Source organism: Cordyceps javanica, chromosome 1 (genome assembly GCF_051103115.1).
Source record: "Cordyceps javanica chromosome 1, complete sequence".
NCBI classification, from domain to species: Eukaryota; Fungi; Ascomycota; class Sordariomycetes; order Hypocreales; family Cordycipitaceae; genus Cordyceps; species Cordyceps javanica.
This window is the reverse complement of record NC_139295.1, coordinates 3,231,135-3,248,796: the sequence shown is the minus strand read 5'-3', so window position 1 is coordinate 3,248,796 and position 17,662 is coordinate 3,231,135. Positions and strand designations below refer to the sequence as shown.

The 17,662-nt window shown below is 52.9% G+C and overlaps 5 protein-coding genes across 5 annotated transcripts; 3 read left to right on the top strand and 2 right to left on the bottom strand.

Annotated features, from left to right (window-relative positions):
* Nucleotides 1-1,539: 1,539 nt before the first annotated feature.
* On the top strand, nucleotides 1,540-4,422 carry V2A60_000970 (class I SAM-dependent methyltransferase; the record flags this gene model as incomplete). The annotated part of the gene is made up of 1 exon (XM_083252336.1): nucleotides 1,540-4,422. The coding sequence occupies one exon, from the start codon at nucleotides 1,540-1,542 to the stop codon at nucleotides 4,420-4,422; it is 2,883 nt and encodes a 960-aa protein (XP_083108462.1).
* Nucleotides 4,423-4,944: 522 nt separating this feature from the next.
* Nucleotides 4,945-6,087, top strand: V2A60_000969 (prohibitin subunit PHB2; the record flags this gene model as incomplete). The annotated part of the gene is made up of 3 exons (XM_083252335.1): nucleotides 4,945-5,185; nucleotides 5,324-5,679; nucleotides 5,767-6,087. The coding sequence occupies 3 exons, from the start codon at nucleotides 4,945-4,947 to the stop codon at nucleotides 6,085-6,087; spliced, it is 918 nt and encodes a 305-aa protein (XP_083108461.1).
* Nucleotides 6,088-6,728: 641 nt separating this feature from the next.
* Nucleotides 6,729-7,285, top strand: V2A60_000968 (NEDD8 family protein RUB1; the record flags this gene model as incomplete). The annotated part of the gene is made up of 4 exons (XM_083252334.1): nucleotides 6,729-6,739; nucleotides 6,810-6,864; nucleotides 7,001-7,083; nucleotides 7,198-7,285. 4 exons carry the CDS (start codon nucleotides 6,729-6,731, stop codon nucleotides 7,283-7,285), a joined length of 237 nt encoding a protein of 78 aa, XP_083108460.1.
* Nucleotides 7,286-8,106: 821 nt separating this feature from the next.
* Nucleotides 8,107-9,360, bottom strand: V2A60_000967 (RNA polymerase II transcription factor SIII subunit A-domain-containing protein; the record flags this gene model as incomplete). Its single annotated transcript, XM_083252333.1, has 1 exon — nucleotides 8,107-9,360. The coding sequence occupies one exon, from the start codon at nucleotides 9,358-9,360 to the stop codon at nucleotides 8,107-8,109; it is 1,254 nt and encodes a 417-aa protein (XP_083108459.1).
* Nucleotides 9,361-11,522: 2,162 nt separating this feature from the next.
* Nucleotides 11,523-13,547, bottom strand: V2A60_000966 (6-phosphogluconate dehydrogenase; the record flags this gene model as incomplete). The annotated part of the gene is made up of 5 exons (XM_083252332.1): nucleotides 11,523-11,963; nucleotides 12,023-12,460; nucleotides 12,511-13,066; nucleotides 13,136-13,279; nucleotides 13,534-13,547. 5 exons carry the CDS (start codon nucleotides 13,545-13,547, stop codon nucleotides 11,523-11,525), a joined length of 1,593 nt encoding a protein of 530 aa, XP_083108458.1.
* Nucleotides 13,548-17,662: the final 4,115 nt, after the last annotated feature.

The window sequence follows — 17,662 nt, the reverse complement described above, 5'->3', positions numbered from 1 at the left end:
GGTGCTCAAGCTGCACCGGAGCTCCACCAGACCTCTCTTCCCACTGTTACTACCTCTCGCCACTCGTCGGTACCACCTAGGCGGCATAGCTGTTCATCGTTAGCCGAAGCATCTTTGTTCCCAGTCGATGCTGATATCGCAACTATAGGAATCCTCCATTCAGCTTCGAAATTCAGTGTGTTTATACATGTCGCCTCAAGAAACCCCGGCACGCCAGAAAGGACTTGTCGAGCCCGTGAACAAAGCACGGGATAGTCTGTGGGAGCCTTCTCTGCCTCAGGTAGTCAATCAGCTATTGCCAAAATCACGATATTGACTAGAAGACCTAGCCGCCAGTGGTATTTCTCATACATCTTACGAATAGTCCGCGTTTTTTGTTCTCTTTGTTATAGTTCGTCCTTTCCCCAGCTATGGCCTGCAACTACGCCAGTATTAACCGCCAAGATCCTCCCCACCATTCTACACCAACGTGCCACTTACGCCACCTGATGATAGACAGGCAATTTGCACAGCAAACCATCAACACATCTGCAGCTATAAGTACGCTTTTCTTCTGAGAATTTATTCTACACATTGCAGAAATCTACATCTGTCAACTGACACGTCCCAGGCAGTCAGAGAACCGGTTGGCGGACGGGGCGGAATGTGTCGCCCCCAATCAACAAACGGGCGGCAATGCAGGGAACGGCATTGTGTGACGAGTTCATCGATTCTTTGCCCAGGTCATATTCCTTTTTCGGCACAGGATTCATACATTCGGCTCAACTAGACCCAGAAATCTACTAGAGAGTGCCTCACTCATGTCGAACCCCGCCCAATAACCAGTCATCCTAAGAGAAAATTAAGCGCCGGGCTCCCTCACGACACCACTCATTGGTCACACACATGCATGGGTGTCCCATATCCTTGCAGCCACATCGCCCAACCCTTCCAACCTTCCTGTCGAGCCCAGTTGTGGCTCTTGACTACATCCCACCCCTCACGACATTCAGGCGCTTCGACGGCGTTGGCAATTGGCTGCTCGACTGCGGATGCCCCAGCGGCGAGCCACACCATCCCATCTGCCATGGGCAAGGCTTGTTGCACTTTTGCTCTGGTTCGCACTACTGAATGTGCGCTGACGTTGTTGTGGCCGTATAGGATCCCCATCCAGCATGCGACTGACCCCATGATGGATGCCACCGTACGAATTGCTGGGGTTTGGCTCGGTCGGCGCCTAACTGTGTTGTGCAAGTGCTTAAGTCGGCCAGTCACCCCAGCGCGCTGCCGACACAGTTCCTGGTCTTGCATCTTCGCTTCTTCATCCTCCGTTTAATATTTGTTTTTCCCTTTGTTTTGCTTTGTGTTGCTTCAATACTAGACGCTTCGTTGACCGAAGCAGCCTGTCGTTCTATTCGTCCTACTTGGCGCCGGCCGCCGGATCACACTTTCACGATACCAAACATACTCTTTGTTCTTTTTGTTTCTTATTTTGTCTTGGGTGACACGAGACGGGATCATTTTTGTCTGCTATCCGGTATAGCATAGTGCGCTTTCAAGATGGCCCAGATTCTCCGCACGTCCCCAGGCAGCTTTCAGCCTGTTGAGTCTTCGCTGGGTCGAAGGCAAAAGAGGCAACTTAATCCTATTCTAGAGGAGGACAGCGATGACGGTCGAATCGATATGCCTTGTCAGAACCCGCAAATCAAGGCTCATGCCTGGTTCTCCCCCATGAGCGACCATTTTCCGACTCCCCGCGGCGTGAACTTTCTCTCTGCTCCAATTCTTCCATCATCTCCTTCCACGGTCTCTGCCGATAGCTCCCCGATGACATCTTCGAACCCATGGAATCGTGTTAGCATCGCTACGGACAATACTGAGTTCGAGGATATCTACGACGTCTCTGACGAAGAGGGCGACCTGCCCCGAGGCTTGCGTCGAAGTATATCTCTCAAGAAAGATCAGGAGTCGACCGAGGGGGTGACCAACTTACCACATCGCTTGATTATTCCCCCAAGCCAAATTGAGGAATGGTCTGCTGTTGATGAGTTCAAGAAGATAACATCGCCGGTTCCTTTGACGCCGTCGGCGCAACTCCCAATGTCTCCGGCTCAAATTAGCTTCATGGGACAACAGCGAGCTCTCCATGTCCCTTCCGCGCCACCGTCTCTCGACGGCAGCTTGACCTCTGAGCAGTTGGCAGCAATGAGCTCACCACCAACACCTGTCATTGGCAACGATGAAGTCACTCAGGAAGAGAACTGGACAGGTGTGCGGCTGCAACCTGGTGCACTTGCCACCCTTCACACCCTATCCTCCAATGACGGCAACTCGGAGGATGAGACCTCCCAACCCTTGGAGGTGACACAGATGGAGATGCGACCCGTTTCGCAACAACTTCCTTTACGCGTCATGACGGACCTTTTGCAACCTCGCCCAAGTACTGCAAATGCAACCCGCCAGTCCCTCCTGGAGCTGAGCAAACTGGATATTCCCTCGCCCGGTGACTTCTTCTCTGGCCTGTCTCCAAGAACCCGGAGCACATGGAATCTGCCAAGCCTGTCTCCCGCGGGCATGCTCCCGCCTACCTCGACCACCGCGGAGCAATTTTACCGCTGCCCATGGAACGTCGATCCAGAAGTTCCGCCCGTCCCCAGTCGACCCGACTCGGCAGAGGGTTTCTACCGTATTTCCGGATACTCTTCTGAGCCTGTAGAGCAAGTCATCGAGGTCCATGCTAATGAAGATGACGAGGAGGATGATATGCCAACTGCTCGCCCCATACTTCCGACACCCAAGGCGTCCGAATTCAACAAGGCTGATGCGACTCCACCGTCTCCTGATGTTGAAGAGGCTCCCACCGAAATTGTGGTTGACTACGATCCTAGCTACGCTCGAAAACAACAAAAGGCTGCTCTTTCCAATTTCGACCGCACCGAGCTCTGGCTCTTGGCCCAGCGATCATATCTCAAAGGTGTGGATGAGACTGACAATGGTGCTCTTCAGACCATTGCCGAGAATGTTGATGCGGAGGAACCAGAGCACCAGGACAAGATGGTTTCGGAGTCACTCAAGAAAGTTGTGCGGTTTTCTCACATTTTGCCGACTGCCCAACCTAAGCGGCTTCCCCCGACCCTTCTTCGTCAGGAGTCCGCATACTACCGCGCGTTCCAGGACTACATTGTGCGCACACAGCGCTCGGACGTGTTCATCCACCAGCTCCCACGCTTTGAAGCTCTCCAGGCGCAGCGCGTTGGCCTCCGTGAGATCCACTTGAATCAGCTCCTCGGCAAGTACCAGTTGAGTGTTGTTCCTCAGTCAGCAAAGAAGCGTCTCAGCGCCAATGTTGTGCGAGGCGATCTCAATTTGACAGACGACCCTGAAAAGATTCGGCGAGAAAAGGAGCTAGAGGCCATGGATCAGCTGTCGATGCCCTCTTGGCACGTCGCCGCTCTCAAGTTTCTTAACGGCGGGCAATTAATTCGTGCTCCCATCACCAAGAAGTTGGCCAGAATCTCGATGGCAACGATGAGCAAGGATGGCACCAAGTGTGACAGGTCTCGCATTCTCGACCTCGGCGGACAGGCCACTGGTGACTGGGCTTGGCACTGTGCTCTTCAATACCCCAACACCAAGATCTACACAGTCACAACCAAGGCTATCCGCCAATTGTCCAACGCCAATATTCGCGGGCCACCCAACCACCGTCAGGTTGCCGTGAAAAAATTTAGCCATCTACCATTTCCCGATAACCACTTTGATCTCATTTCCGCCCGCGAGCTTCACAGCATTCTCAAGTTCGTCGGCGAAAATGGTGAGGATGAATGGGAGACCTGCGTACGTGAATGCATGCGTATCTTGAAGCCGGGCGGCTACCTCGAGTTTTCCATCCTCGACGCGGACATCATGAACGCTGGCCCTCTTGGTCTAGCAAAGAGCGTCGAGTTTGGCTTCTCCCTCAATACTCTAGGCTATGATCCCAACCCGTCCAAGCTTTGGCTGAGAAGGCTTGCGCGCGCCGGTTTCACCGAGACGCGCCGCGCTTGGGTCTGCCTGCCTATGGGTGCCCAGCGTAACTTTTACAAGATGCCTGCTGCGTCCGGCAAGACCGGAAAACTAGATGAGGTGGCTCAAGCCCGCCAGATGGAAGCCATGACCATGGGTAGCGCTGCCGGCATTGCAGGTGTGTGCAGCATTGTTGGAGGTTGGAGCTGGGAACGCTGGCTCCTGCGATGTGAGATGGAAAAGGTTGCAGGAGAGCTGCGCCTTGTTGACACGGTGACGGCAGGAGAGACGATGAGAGAGGCGGCCAAGTGCCTAAAGGGAGTTCATGATGTAATGGAGGAAGGCCGGAGCTGCCGGGCCGGGTTCAGGATGCTGAATGGATATACACGGAAGCCCAGTGTTGAGTCTGCATCTATCTCTATTGGGTTTTCTGGATGAGCAGTTATGGCATTTGTTGTTTTGACTTTTGCAAGTGTACATAGGTGTTGTAAGTTGTGATACATGGAAAAATGCTTTGGAACTGTACGACTAGATTCTACGTCATATCTACATAATGAGTGCTCGATATATAAACAGGAGCTTCACTTACAAGAATTACGTTTCCGTTCATGATTCTTCTTGCCTACTCCTCTCCTTGTACTGTCAACAGAGGCCATCACAATACGCCTAATACGGTTAGACTCACCCCCATGGCAAGCCAACCAATCAGATTTTTTGCCCCATTTTCCTGCGAGCAACCAGCCAGCCTCAGGCCGTCCTAGCTCCAGGCCCGTCAAGCTCGCTCGCCTTCCAAAACTCCGCGATCTCATCCCATCCCATCTCCATCGACAAGCAACGCAGGGGACCGGGCCATCTGTTCACACCGACTTGAAATCTTTGCTTCCTCAAACTCCTTCCCCGTGTGATACCCCCGAGGCCGAGCCGACACCAAACACAGGCACGAAAAAAAAAAGAATAGCCATGTCCAACAACTGGCAGGAAGAGGCCATGCGCCGCCTGCGCCAGATGCAGCAGTCGTCGGGCGGAGCGGGCGGACGAGGTCCTCAGCTGCCAAGCGGCAGCGGCCCTGCGCTGCTCGGCGGCGCGCTGCTCATTGGCGGTGCCATGGTGCTTTCCAATGCGCTCTTCAACGTCGATGGTGGTCACCGGGCCATCAAGTACAAGAGGCTGACCGGCGTGAGCAAGGAGATTTACAACGAAGGTGAGCCTTGCAACTCCCCCATCAGATGAAGGACGACACTGGCATGGACTGGAAGACTATACCGCGAATTCCTTCTTTTATCTGGCTACATTTGTCAAACGGACGGAGTGGGAGACAATTTACTGACGAGTTTGGCAGGAACACACATCAACATTCCCTGGTTCGAGACGCCCGTCGTCTATGACGTTCGAGCCAAGCCGCGCAACGTCTCTTCGTTGACGGGCACCAAGGACTTGCAAATGGTCAACATCACCTGCCGTGTGCTCTCGCGCCCGCAGGTCGAGGCGCTGCCGCAAATCTACCGCACGCTCGGCACCGACTACGACGAGCGCGTGCTGCCTTCGATCGTCAACGAGGTGCTCAAGAGCGTGGTGGCCCAGTTCAACGCCAGCCAGTTGATCACACAGCGTGAGATGGTAGCCAAGCTCGTCCGCGAGAACTTGTCGCGCCGCGCGGCCCGGTTCAACATTCTCCTTGATGATGTTTCCCTCACTGTACGTTCTGCTTCTCACCCTTGTCCCGCTTCCCCTCCTCCGTCTCCGTAACCGGAAAGCATACCTGCTCACGCAAAAAAAAAACAGCACCTCGCCTTCTCGCCCGAGTTCACCGCCGCCGTCGAGGCCAAGCAGGTCGCCCAGCAAGAGGCCCAGCGCGCCGCCTTCGTCGTCGACAAGGCCCGCCAGGAGAAGCAGGCCATGGTCGTCAAGGCCCAGGGTGAGGCCCGCTCCGCCGAGCTGATTGGTGACGCCATCAAGAAGAGCAAGTCTTACGTCGAGCTCAAGAAGATTGAAAACGCCCGCCTCATCGCCCAACAGATGCACGATTCGGGCTCCAAGAACAGACTGATGCTCGACGCCGACGGCCTCGGCCTGAACGTGTTTGAGACGGATGAGAAGAAATAGGGCGCTGTGGGTAGTTGAAAGGCGCGGAAGGAACAGCAGAGTAGCCTCGGGTGCACCTCTTGGCTCTCTCACTCAACTTGAATCTCCACTGTATTTGTCAAAACGTATGGAGTGTATAATAGCAATAACATGCATGGAAGAAAACTCGAAGTGTATACCCTCTGCACGTGGCCACCATTCCCACCACCATACTTTTGCGGCCCGCACTGTAAAGGCGGTATTTTGCGTGTTATCGTACAGTAGATGAGATGCTAAAAAAACCTGCACCATTCCAACGCTGCCGCATCTTGACATTGTTTTTGTTTGGTGAAATGGTGCAACTCCCTAGGCACCTTCAATAGGTAGGCAACAGCACCAAGCAGGTGGTCACGACGCCGCCGCCCAAGCAAGTACCAACGAAGCTACCCCACCACGCCTTGTTACCCGCCTCGATGACGGTCCCGCCGCCCGCGCGAAACCCGTCGTCAAAACCTCTCTCGCACTCACTCTGTGACCCTGTTCCATCTTTGTTCACGCTCCATAACTTTTTGCATTTTCGCAGATTACACGGAAGGCGAAACAAGACAAGCACTCACCACTCTTCAACCACCCCGCAACATATATATATACACACACAGACACACGCACAGGCGCAGCCCACCATGTTGATCAAGTAGGGAATCCTCCCCGTCGTCGCAAGGTCCCCTTTGCCAAGCTAACCCCCGCCGTCTGCGACCTGACAGGGTGCGAACACTGACCGGCAAGGAGATTGAGCTGGACATTGAGTCTGGCTACAAAGTGCGTTCGCCCCTCGATCTCTTGATTTCTTGTGTTGTTTTCCTTGCATTCCTTTCTACGGCAAACTTGAAGGGGGGGGGGGGATGTTCCTTGACGTCTGTGTGTGTTGTGTGTGTTCTAACGCCGTCGAAACCAGGTCTCGCAGATCAAGGAAAAGGTCGAGGAGAAGGAAGGCATCCCGCCCGTGCAGCAGCGCCTCATTTATGGTGGCAAACAAATGTATGGTCTCTTCTTTTTTCCTCGCCTCCGCTACTTCGGCTTTCTTCCATGGGCGGCGCCCTGCCTCCATTCTTGCTTCCTTTCCCACGACTGACACGGCAAAAAAAACCGCAGGACCGACGACAAGACCGCCGCCGACTACGATCTCAAGGGCGGCGACACCCTGCATCTCGTTCTGGCCCTCCGAGGCGGCCGCCAATAAGAAAGAGGACCGTGTCATTCGTGCAAAATGTCCCTCCGGAGCGACCAGAAACATAATAAAGAAGACAAAGATTCCTTCCTTGAACAACGGATTCATGAAAGTTAGCGATTTATAGACACAAGGGGAGGTGGCGAAAGGCAAATACGGGTAGTGCATCTGGACCTTCGTGCGGTAGCACGGCTAGCCCATTCGATATACAAGAATAAAAAGGCACAAATGAACAAATGAATAAATGAACAAATGAACAGGATCCAGTATCATTCAAGTGAGAGATACGCAGCATCGAGCTGTATTCGCTGTGGTATATGTAAATGATAAACGCTTCAAGTTGAAACAGAAAACGTCGCTAGCCGCCTGGAATCAGGCTTCAAGAAAACAGGTTCAACACGCTGACACTCTATGCCCGACGCCAATAAACATGTAAACAACAGAAAAATCATCGCTGGGCGGCCGAAATAAAGGCGCGCCATACATGCCTCAAAGACAAACTCCATCACGCTGACGCTCTATACCAGGTGCAAATCCAGCAAAAGACAAGAAAAAAATCGCTTCTCAGACCGACACGCTACACGGCCCAAACAAAACATAGGTAGTCATTCTGGCTCATTGTGCCAGAGACACATCCCAAAAAAACAGCCCGCTTCAGAGTCGAGAAAATTCAACAAATTCCAACCAAAAACGACTCTTATCCCATGTCAAATTCCAATTTCAAAATTTCAAAATCGCTATGCAAATCATTTGTGTTGTACTGTCTCGTACACGCTAGTTTGTGTAAGTGTATATGTGTGTGTGTGTGTATTTTGTTGGCCGCGTGGTTGCCTTTAGCCGCGCTTGACAGGGCGCTTCATAAAGACATTGACGGGTTTCTTCTTGCGGACAAGCACCTTCGCTGGCTCGGGTGACGTCCGGGGCGACAGCGATCTGGCAATATCTTCTGGAGGGCTGATATCCTTCGGCAGAGACTTGCTGGGTGACAGCAGAGCCGGTTGGATGGCCGGCCGCTTGGAGGGGGTGGTGGGTTCGGCCAGGCTGGCTTCGCTGCTGGTTCGCTTCTTAACCGGGGTCGATGAGGTGGTTGTGATGCTTGTGACTCGCTGAGGCTTGGGTGGCGGCATGACACTCTTGCCCGCGCCAAACTTGCGTTGGAACATGCTGCCACCAGAGCTAGAGGCCTTGCGGCCGGGGGCAGCCGACTTGGCCGCCGCCAGGGCAGCTGGGTCGCCAGCAGTCACAGGAGGCCGCTTGGATGGCTCTCTCGCAGGTTCCCGGTCTGAGCCCGAATCATCTTCGGAGTCAGTAATGTAGGCGGCACGCTGGGAGTGCTCCTCGAGAGCCTCCGCGCGCTTCTTCTCCAGCTCCAAGCGGCGCTGCTCGCGCTGCTCAGCTTCTGGGGTACGGAACGCGGGCTGGGCCGCAATGCGCGCCTCGTGCACCATGGCGGGCGGAGGTGCCTTCAGGTGCTGCTTCTCGAGGAGGCGAATGGGTGCGACGATGGAGCGCGAGAGGGAGCCCTGGATGTTGCGGACCTCCTTGGCCTCGCGGCGGGCCTTGCGCATGACTCCCGCGCCGGTGAGCGTCTTGGTGCGGCTGCCCCCGCCAAATGTCAGGACGCTCGAGGAGTTATCCTTGGGGCCCGTGGGGCGCTTCTTGGTGCGCATGGCATCCGAGGGGAGAAAGCGACCCTCGACAATCTTGCTCGTGTTCTTTTCCTTGTCCTGGCGGAGACCCATGAGGGCGGCGCGGAGTTGCTCCTCTGATTCTTGGAGGGAGCGGTCGTGCTTAGCCTTGTACTTTTCCCAGACCTTGAACCACCTGTCTTGGCTCTTGGGCATGTATGCGTTGGCCTTGAACTCCATGGGAAAATCATTCTCGATGAGCTTGAGCCAGAGCTCTCCCGTCTCGCCTTGTAGCTGTGGGCAGTTGAGCTCGATTTGACGGAGTTGCCGGGCATCGGTGATTTTGATGAGAATGTGACGGACGGATGAGTAAGAAAGGTAGCCAACGCTGATGATCGATTCGATGTTCTTGGTTGCGACGGCAGTAGCCATCTCGTGAAGAGACTTGGGAGGGGCCATGGTGGCTCTTGTATGATTGGTATCTTGTTTTGTGGCAGGTGCCGAACAGTGTCGTGCGGAGAGTCTGGCGAAAAGGGACGGAAGCTCCTTCTTGGAAGATCGCGTGCGAGAACGTCTGTTTATCTTGCTCGGATGGAAAGCTGTGCGAGTTGCAAGTTTAGAGCATAGTGAAGAGAGTTGAAGAGATGAAGAGTTGAAAAGTTGGACAAAGGACCCCTATTCAAATAAATAGTTCTCGAAAGGCCGTGGATCAGTCATCGGTAAAGTTAGAGTTTGTTGTATCCGAACGTGGCATTATTTGGCGAGCGAATTCGCTTCGTGGCGTTGACAGGGTGATTGGTGTTGATGTCAGAACGAGGTTGGATATACTTGCTGGATGCGCTAAACATGTGGTGTCGGCGGGTAGTGTGGACACTGTGCCTTGCCTAGCGTGTTGCCGCGTTTGATCCACATCCTTCAGGAGTACACCATTATTGAAAGACTACGGAAAATTGACAACTGGGTGCGTATTTTATTAGTTTTGATTTTCCCTCTCTTTGATTGATCTGCAAAGGCCATTTGTAGTTTCGTCAACTGCGGGGCGGCAACGAAAGTGATTCACACCACTACTACCAGACCCCATCTTATCGTACCAGCCTCAAAAAGCAGCCTCTATTGATGGTGAATAAGAACGTGATTTTATTTTCTATTTTGCTTCCACTTTATATTTGATCTACTTGATAACGTGCCATGGAAGCCTCACGGTCGGTCAATCCTTGTGTCTTTGATGCAACTTACGCTTTCATAGGTACAACGTCCTACCAGCCTACGGTTCGTCGCGGTATATACATCTTTTACTACCCTGAAGTTAGCCCGAGATGCCATATTTGACTCGTCTGCTCCAATATAGATAGACTTTTGAGCACCACTGTCGGATTTCGACTCTGCGAGCCGGCCCCCGCTCTTCTCGGCTTCACGTTTCTTCACCGGACAAACATGCCGAAACCAATAATACGGCCCAAAACCTGGCAGTACAGTGAGAGGAAACACTTCTCGCAGCAAGCAAGTTTGATCACGCAGCTATGGTAGTCTGCGTTGCCTCCAGAATCACTGCGTCACTCTCACCCACTCTATAGCCAAACCAAACCGACAGTATCTCTTTCTCGACCCCACACTCCATAGCTGACACCCCCTCTCTGGTTTTCTTTAAGAAGGAAAAATCACCATCCATTATGTAGTTAAAGCAAGACCACACCCTAATCCAATTCACCTTGATTTTCCTATCGTTTGGGAATTTCTGGAAACCTTTGCCGTGCACCTCCCTTACAACGCTTCAGCTACCCGGTAGCTGTTGCGGAATTACGTTTCACCGCCCCACCAGCTGGAGCGGGCCGCCAAAACTTTCCACAGCCAAAAACCTCAGAGGACGTTTGCCAGTACTCTTTTCCATTTCCTTTTCTTCTCCATCGCCCAACAACATCAGCACCACTTCTGCGCGCGCGCCCTCTCTCTCTCTCGTTGTTGTTTTTTCCAGCCGCGTTTTACTTTCTTCCTAACTTGGCCCCATCATCGCCCATTTGCGTGAGCGTCCGTTTTGTTTTCCTTACTGGGCTGCTGCTGCAGCTGCTGCTGCCGCCCATGGATGACAACGCACGGCACGCGAACAAAGACGGGGCAGATCAACGGCCGAGAGAGGGGACTTGACGCTGAGCGACAGACACGACAAAGTATAATTGTGATTTGAGAGAGACGGCAACAACGGTGCTGGTTTTCTTCTGATGGCGCCGTAGACAAAAAAAACGAAACACTTTGCCATCGGCCCGACGGACGGGCGGTGACCATGGCTTGACGTGCACCGTGAATGTGTGATGCAAAACTTGTACGGCATTAGTGTGTACAGCAGTGGGCTTCTTACTCGGTGCTCCAATTGCTGAAGGAAATTTTCATCGTGCCAAGATTGAACAACCCTACTATTACCAAACACCTGAGGTCTTCCATTTCAAAGACAATGGTGCATGAAGCTAGGGAGACATTTTTTTCTAAAACAAGTGATTTAGAACTGTACGAGAATCGTTTCGATTTTTTTCTTGTATATTAAATTCGACAAGTTTCAGAAAAGCCAGTTTTCGTCATTCTCTACAGTATTATCTTTTGTTTTCTTGCATCTCCATTTCCATATCCATTTAAGCCTGGTAGGTGGAAGCAGAGACGTTGCCACCGCGGCCGGTCCAGTTGACGTGAATGTCCTTGCCGGCCTCGTACTTGGCGTTGGCAGCCTCGGGCTTGATGTGGAAGGTGTGGGCACCAAAGTAGTCACGCTGGGCCTGGAGCAGGTTCGCGGGCAGGTCCTTGGTGCGGTAGCCGTCAAACCACGACAGGGCGGTAGAGAAGGCAGGGGTGGGGATACCGAGCTGAGCAGCCTGGGCCACGACGTCTCTCCAACCGGGCTGGGCCTTGTGGATGGCCTTGTTGAAGAAGTCGTCAAAGAGAAGGTTGGCGAGGTCGTTGTCCTTGCGGTAGGCGGCGGTGATGTCCTTGAGGAAGACGGAGCGGATAATGCAGCCACCACGCCACATGAGGGCAATGGAGGGCTTGTTCAGCTTCCAGCCGTACTCCTTGGCAGCCTATAATTTTGTTAGATGCTGTCGGTGTTGGCATTGTAGACACGAAAAGCATTACGTACCTCCTGCATCAGCATGAAGCCCTGGGCATACGAGATGATCTTGGAGGCGTAGAGGGCCTGCTCAAGGTCATCGAGGAACTGCTCCTTGTTGCCCTCAAACTTGCCGCTGCCGCGGGAGACGTACTGGAGCTTGGTAGAGGCAACAGCACGCTCCTCCTTGATGCCAGACAGGCAACGGGCAAGGACAGCCTCAGCAATGAGTGTGACAGGCATGCCGAGGTCGAGGGCGTTGACGGCAGTCCACTTGCCGGTACCCTTCTGGCCAGCCTTGTCGAGGATCTTCTCCACGAGGGCAGTGCCATCGTCGTCGTTGAAGTACATGATGTCGCGGGTGATTTCAATAAGGAAGGAGTCGAGAACACCCTTGTTCCACTTGGCGAAGACGTCACCAATCTCCTTGTTGGAGAGACCAAGGGCACGCTTCATGATGTCGTAGGCCTGGGAATATTAGCTGGGAGTTTTGTGCAGAGGGTTGAGACGGGCCGTACCTCGCAGATGAGCTGCATATCACCGTACTCGATACCGTTGTGAACCATCTTGACGTAGTGGCCAGCACCTTCATCACCGACCCACTCGCAGCAGGCCTCGCCGTCAGACTTGGCAGAGATGCCCTGGAAGATGTCCTTGATGTGAGGCCAGGCTTCCTCATCACCGCCGGGCATGATGGAGGGGCCGTAGCGCGCACCCTCCTCGCCACCGGAAACACCGGAGCCGACGAAGCGAAGGCCCTTGCTGGTGAGGTACTGGGTGCGGCGGTTAGAGTCGGGGAAGTGCGAGTTGCCGCCATCGATGATGATGTCGCCCTTCTCCAGGAGGGGCAGAAGCTTCTCAATCCAGTCGTCTACGGCCTGGCCGGCCTGGACGAGGAGCATGACGCGGCGGGGGGTCTTGAGCTTGGAGACGAACTCCTCAACGGAGTGAGCGCCGACAATGGACTTGCCCTTGGCCTCGTTTTCCAGGAAGCGGTCGACCTTGGAGACGGTTCGGTTGAAGGCGCAGATGGTGAAACCGTGGTCGGCCATGTTGAGAATCAGGTTCTGTCCCCTGGACAACAAGGTCAGCGGCGGCTCGCGGGAGCGCGGTCGGGGGTTCCGGAACGGGCCAAAAACTTACATGACAGCAAGGCCGATGAGGCCGAGATCCGCGCTTGGAGCATTGTTAGCATTTTGCACACGAGAAGCACCGTCAGGGGCAGGAGAAGCAGAGGAGGGGCTGTTGCTGTGGTCCGAGCCGAGCTTGATGTGGGCGAGTCGAGCACTACCAGCCAGCAGTGAGCGGGCGATTAGGAGGACAGGGAAGCCGGCAAAGCAGCTCAGCAACGCAGAAAAAGCACGAGAACCGCACCCGCGAAGCAGCAGAGAAGCAAAAACACCAAGAAAAAAATCCGGCGATGTGCGCAAATGCCGAGTGCGGGAAAATTGAGCGTTTCAACAGCTCTCGGCGGGGTGGTGGGGTAGTCGAGATAAGAGCAGATAGCACGAGGGGAGGAGGATAGATGGGTAGAGACTTACACAGGACCAGACATGATGATGATGGGATGTGATGTATGACGATGCGGGAGGGGTATATAGAGATCAAGCAGCAAACAAGCGCAAGATTCCAGAGGGACGAGATGAAGATGGAGGAGGGAGCAAGAGAAGGGGAAGAGAAAAGAAAAAGGTTGGCGAGCTTGAGGTTGTATGACCGTGCTGGGTAAGGAAAAAGCGGGTTCAAATACCGATGGGGGCACTGGATTGGCGGGGCAGCAGAGAGTGAGGGAGTAGGAGTGTCATCACAATCGCGGGCGAGATATTTTTTTTTCCACGCTACGGCACGCCGGCTGAGTAAATTGGGATGGATTGAGAGATTTTAAGCAGAGAGATTGAGCTTGGGAACTGGACGGGCTGGAGGCCATGTTGGCGGGTTGATTGGACTTCTTCTTGGTCATCTCGTCCCAACATTTACGTCACTCCACTGTGGGAATACTGATGAATGAGAGAATACTATCCGTTACTTATTACGGAGTAAGTAGATAGGGAGAGATGGAAAGACAATGAGCAACTACTTGCTGGGCCCCGAGTAGACACAAGGTCCAACATTGTCCACGCTTTTAGTCAATTCAACTCTTTCCTTTCTTCAATATCGCTTGACACATTATTCTGACATGATGTCCCCCTCCCCCCAGACGGCTGTCAACATGTCGTGTCAGAATGCGCCGTGTTGCTGCCGTAAGACGAAACGCATCATCCATTCGCCGAGCGAAATGAACCCGCCCGAACGGAGACGCCATCCATCCCCCCGCCCCTCTTTCCATGACGCATTGGGCGCGCGGGCGCGCGGCGGCGCTGTACTTGTTCCGTTCTCCAGCACCGGAAGGCCCTCATCAGTAACCAACTACTTACTCAGTAACTTACAGATTCGAACTTGGGCTGTGACAGTCGGCCCTCCTTTGGCCCCTGGCTTTTCTCTGTTGTTGGTGTGGCGGTCGCTGTGGCGGTCGCTGTGGCGGCGGTCCTGCCGTTTAGGGGTGCCGCTCCTGCGGAACAACGACACCCAACCCAGCAGCTCCGGAATCGCCGTGCGCAAATGGCCCAAATTCTCAAACCCGTCCCAAAAAGCCCGCCCGCCCCGTCCGTCCGTCCGTCTCCCAAGAGAGGCAGAGAGCTCCTTGTTTCACGACGAAATCATGGTACGAGTTTGACTTGGGCGGCAAAGAATGATTTCGGTCTTTTTTTTTAAAAAAAAAAAATCTTTTCAATTTTTTCTTTCTTCTCCCCCGGTTGACGCACATTTTCCCGTCGTGAATACGTGTTGCAATTACACTTTCCATATGCCATAATGTGGCCCGTGGCGAAGCTGTTGTTGCATCATCGTCCGCCACACCGTTGGCCGGGCCTACTCATTAGTTTTATTAGGCTAGTATTAGATAAAGTGTGCCTCAGCAGCCACACCACGTTTGTCAGCACAGCCTGGTGAATGTGTAACGTTTTGGGCCATGTCTCATGCTACTCAGTACTTGGCCGTGCCCGTCGCTCATATTCCCTTTGACAATTGGCTGGTGGCTGTTTACTCATCTCTTTGGAATTCTTTTTCTTTCTTTCTTTCTTTTCTTTCATTTCTGCGGGTCTGGATGTAAGCATATTGTTCGTTTTCGTTAGAACGCCTTTACCTTTGCCCCTCACGCTTTTCCTATATTGCTCAGGCATTAAGCGCCAGCATCTCTGCGGCGCTTCAGCCTCTCTCTGCCGGCCTCCGCGACGTGCCTGTACAACCCAAGCATAGAATCACCTGCTTGTCATCTCGCCACCAGCTGACATCCCTCGTCTAATTTTTTTTCCGTTTGTATCAATGGCAAAGCCGACGTGGCGCGAGTGATGTGACGCCATGATGCCCAATTTGCCCACGCAGTCTTTCAATCAGGTAGGAAGGACCGCTTTGTGTTGCCCATCACAGTCACCTTGCCCACCGCTACGGCTCTGCCTGCATCTCTCCAAAGTCAGGGCGCCCTGTCTTTGGTCGTCGTACTGGTAGCACCCATTGCCTACCAACACGTACGCCGGAAGAAGTTGTGGACACGAGCTCGGTGATCTCTACCCGGTACTCGATAAAAGTGGCTGCGGTGACCTGAACAATATATAGTCTGCAAGCAAATTAAGTCGGGTTTATGAATTAATGAATTTATGCACAACACGGCAGACTTTTTATTACATGTCAAGGAAGAAGCATCCTATAAATAGAATGGCTTCCATCATGATTTTATATCCTTCAGCTACAGTCGTCCCTGCAAAGCAATTGGCCGGCGTTGCGCCTCAGCGGCAGCAACTCATTAGTTACCATATTCACATGTGGGCGCCTCCAACAGCCCACCAACAGGCAGCCCTGCATCTAGGCATCTACGCACCTACTTAGTAGTTGACGGGTTCCTACAGAGCTTGCCGGCACCCTGTTACCGGGACGGTGCATGTGCGCATCGGCAGAAGAAAGGAATGTACTACGAATAGCAGAGAGGTAGAATGGAGTGGAGGATGGGTTCGAACTAGACGATAATTGGTTGGATTGTTAGCTGACTGGCTCGTACGATTTGTTGATGTCTTTTGTGAATATCCGGTTAGAGATCTCTATATTGTGGCCCATTTTTGTTTTGCCATAGCTTCTGTTAGGTCACAGAGTCAAATTCAAAGCACTCCCCTCTCTTCTGATGTACTTTGTAGACTCTCGTCGATGCTGGTGGCGAAGCTCTGATTACGGGTGGTGACAGTCATAATGCAATTGGAGATTATGCCTGTATGGCGTAATGCCAGCACCATGCATGCGTTATCTTTGGTGATGTCTCATTAATGCATGCTACCTTTCTCGGCCATTGCTCCCAAAAAGGGAAAGATTTTTTAGAAAGGAAAAAGAAAAAAAAAACAGAGTCACAAGGTCAAGTCAAAGGCAAACCGTACTCTGTGGACTGTGGTAAATTGCATCTTTTGTCGACTCCAATTTGTAGTTTGCCGGTGTGCCTGGGATGGGGGATAAAAGGGAGGCAGGCTTGGCAGTGACGTATTTGCACCAGTCGGTTAGATTGCGAACAGCTAAAATGATTGTTTAGCCCTGCCGCGAAAAAAAAAAAAAAGGAACAACGATGGGCACATGGCGATGATGGGCGGCCAACGCCATGGCGGTGCTTTTTCAAAAAAGAAAAAAAAGGAAAAAAAAAAAGCTCATGGCCCAGTATTCAAGATCAGTAAGTACTCAGTAGCCGGCGCGCCAGCCTCGCCTAACGAATTTTCAATGCCAACACACAGAAACGAACTCACTAGTCGGAGACGAGCCGGGGCCAAGAGAAAAAAAAAAAAAAAAAAAAAAAAGGGCCAGTCAGTCATTGGGAGGGGGCCGGCGTTCTATTACATCTTTTGGAATAGAAGCTGCTCTCGAACCCCCGTTGTAGCTGAGCGGTGTCTGAGAGTCCCCAACAACTTGTAACTGCAATTGCGCACCGCGAATTTGCTCCTGACTGTTTGAAACAGAGGTTTTGGGACTGAAGAATAAAGAACGAACAAGAGTCAGTATGAAGAAAAACCAAAACTGTTAAAAAAAATAAAATAAAAAAAATTCCATCGTTATCAAGTGCCAGCAGGGCCCCATCAGTTTACTGCAACGGATGGGACGGAAGAAGCCTTCTCCGCAGCGCGCCAAAAAAAAAAAAAAAAAAAAAAAAAAGAGCGCAGAGGTGCTTGTCCAGCTGGACGTCCAGCCCCCTTGTATGCATGATTGACCGCAGCGCAGCCATCAGCCAGCCAGAAAGCAGGTGACAGCGCAGAGAGGAAGATGCCAAGCCAAGATGTCTACCCCCCCCTCTTCCACAGCAACAATCCGGCTGTTACAGATGGAACTGTTCCGTGCCTTTGAAATGGTGGTTTGCTTGCGCAGGTTCAAATTCAAATTGGCCCCAGAAAGCTTCTTCTTTTTTTCCCCTTGGATCGGATTTTCTCCCCCCCCGTCCGCATATAGGCGGGAATTGAAAAGGGAGAAAAGAAAGTTTGGTCATCGGTGAATCGGAAGACCGGGGGGGGGAAGGAGGAGGAGGAGAGACGATTGTGCGGGCGCCCGCCGCAACAAAATTGCAGCCCGCCCGTCGGCTCCGGATGCTCGAGCAGGATGCAATACTGATAGAAA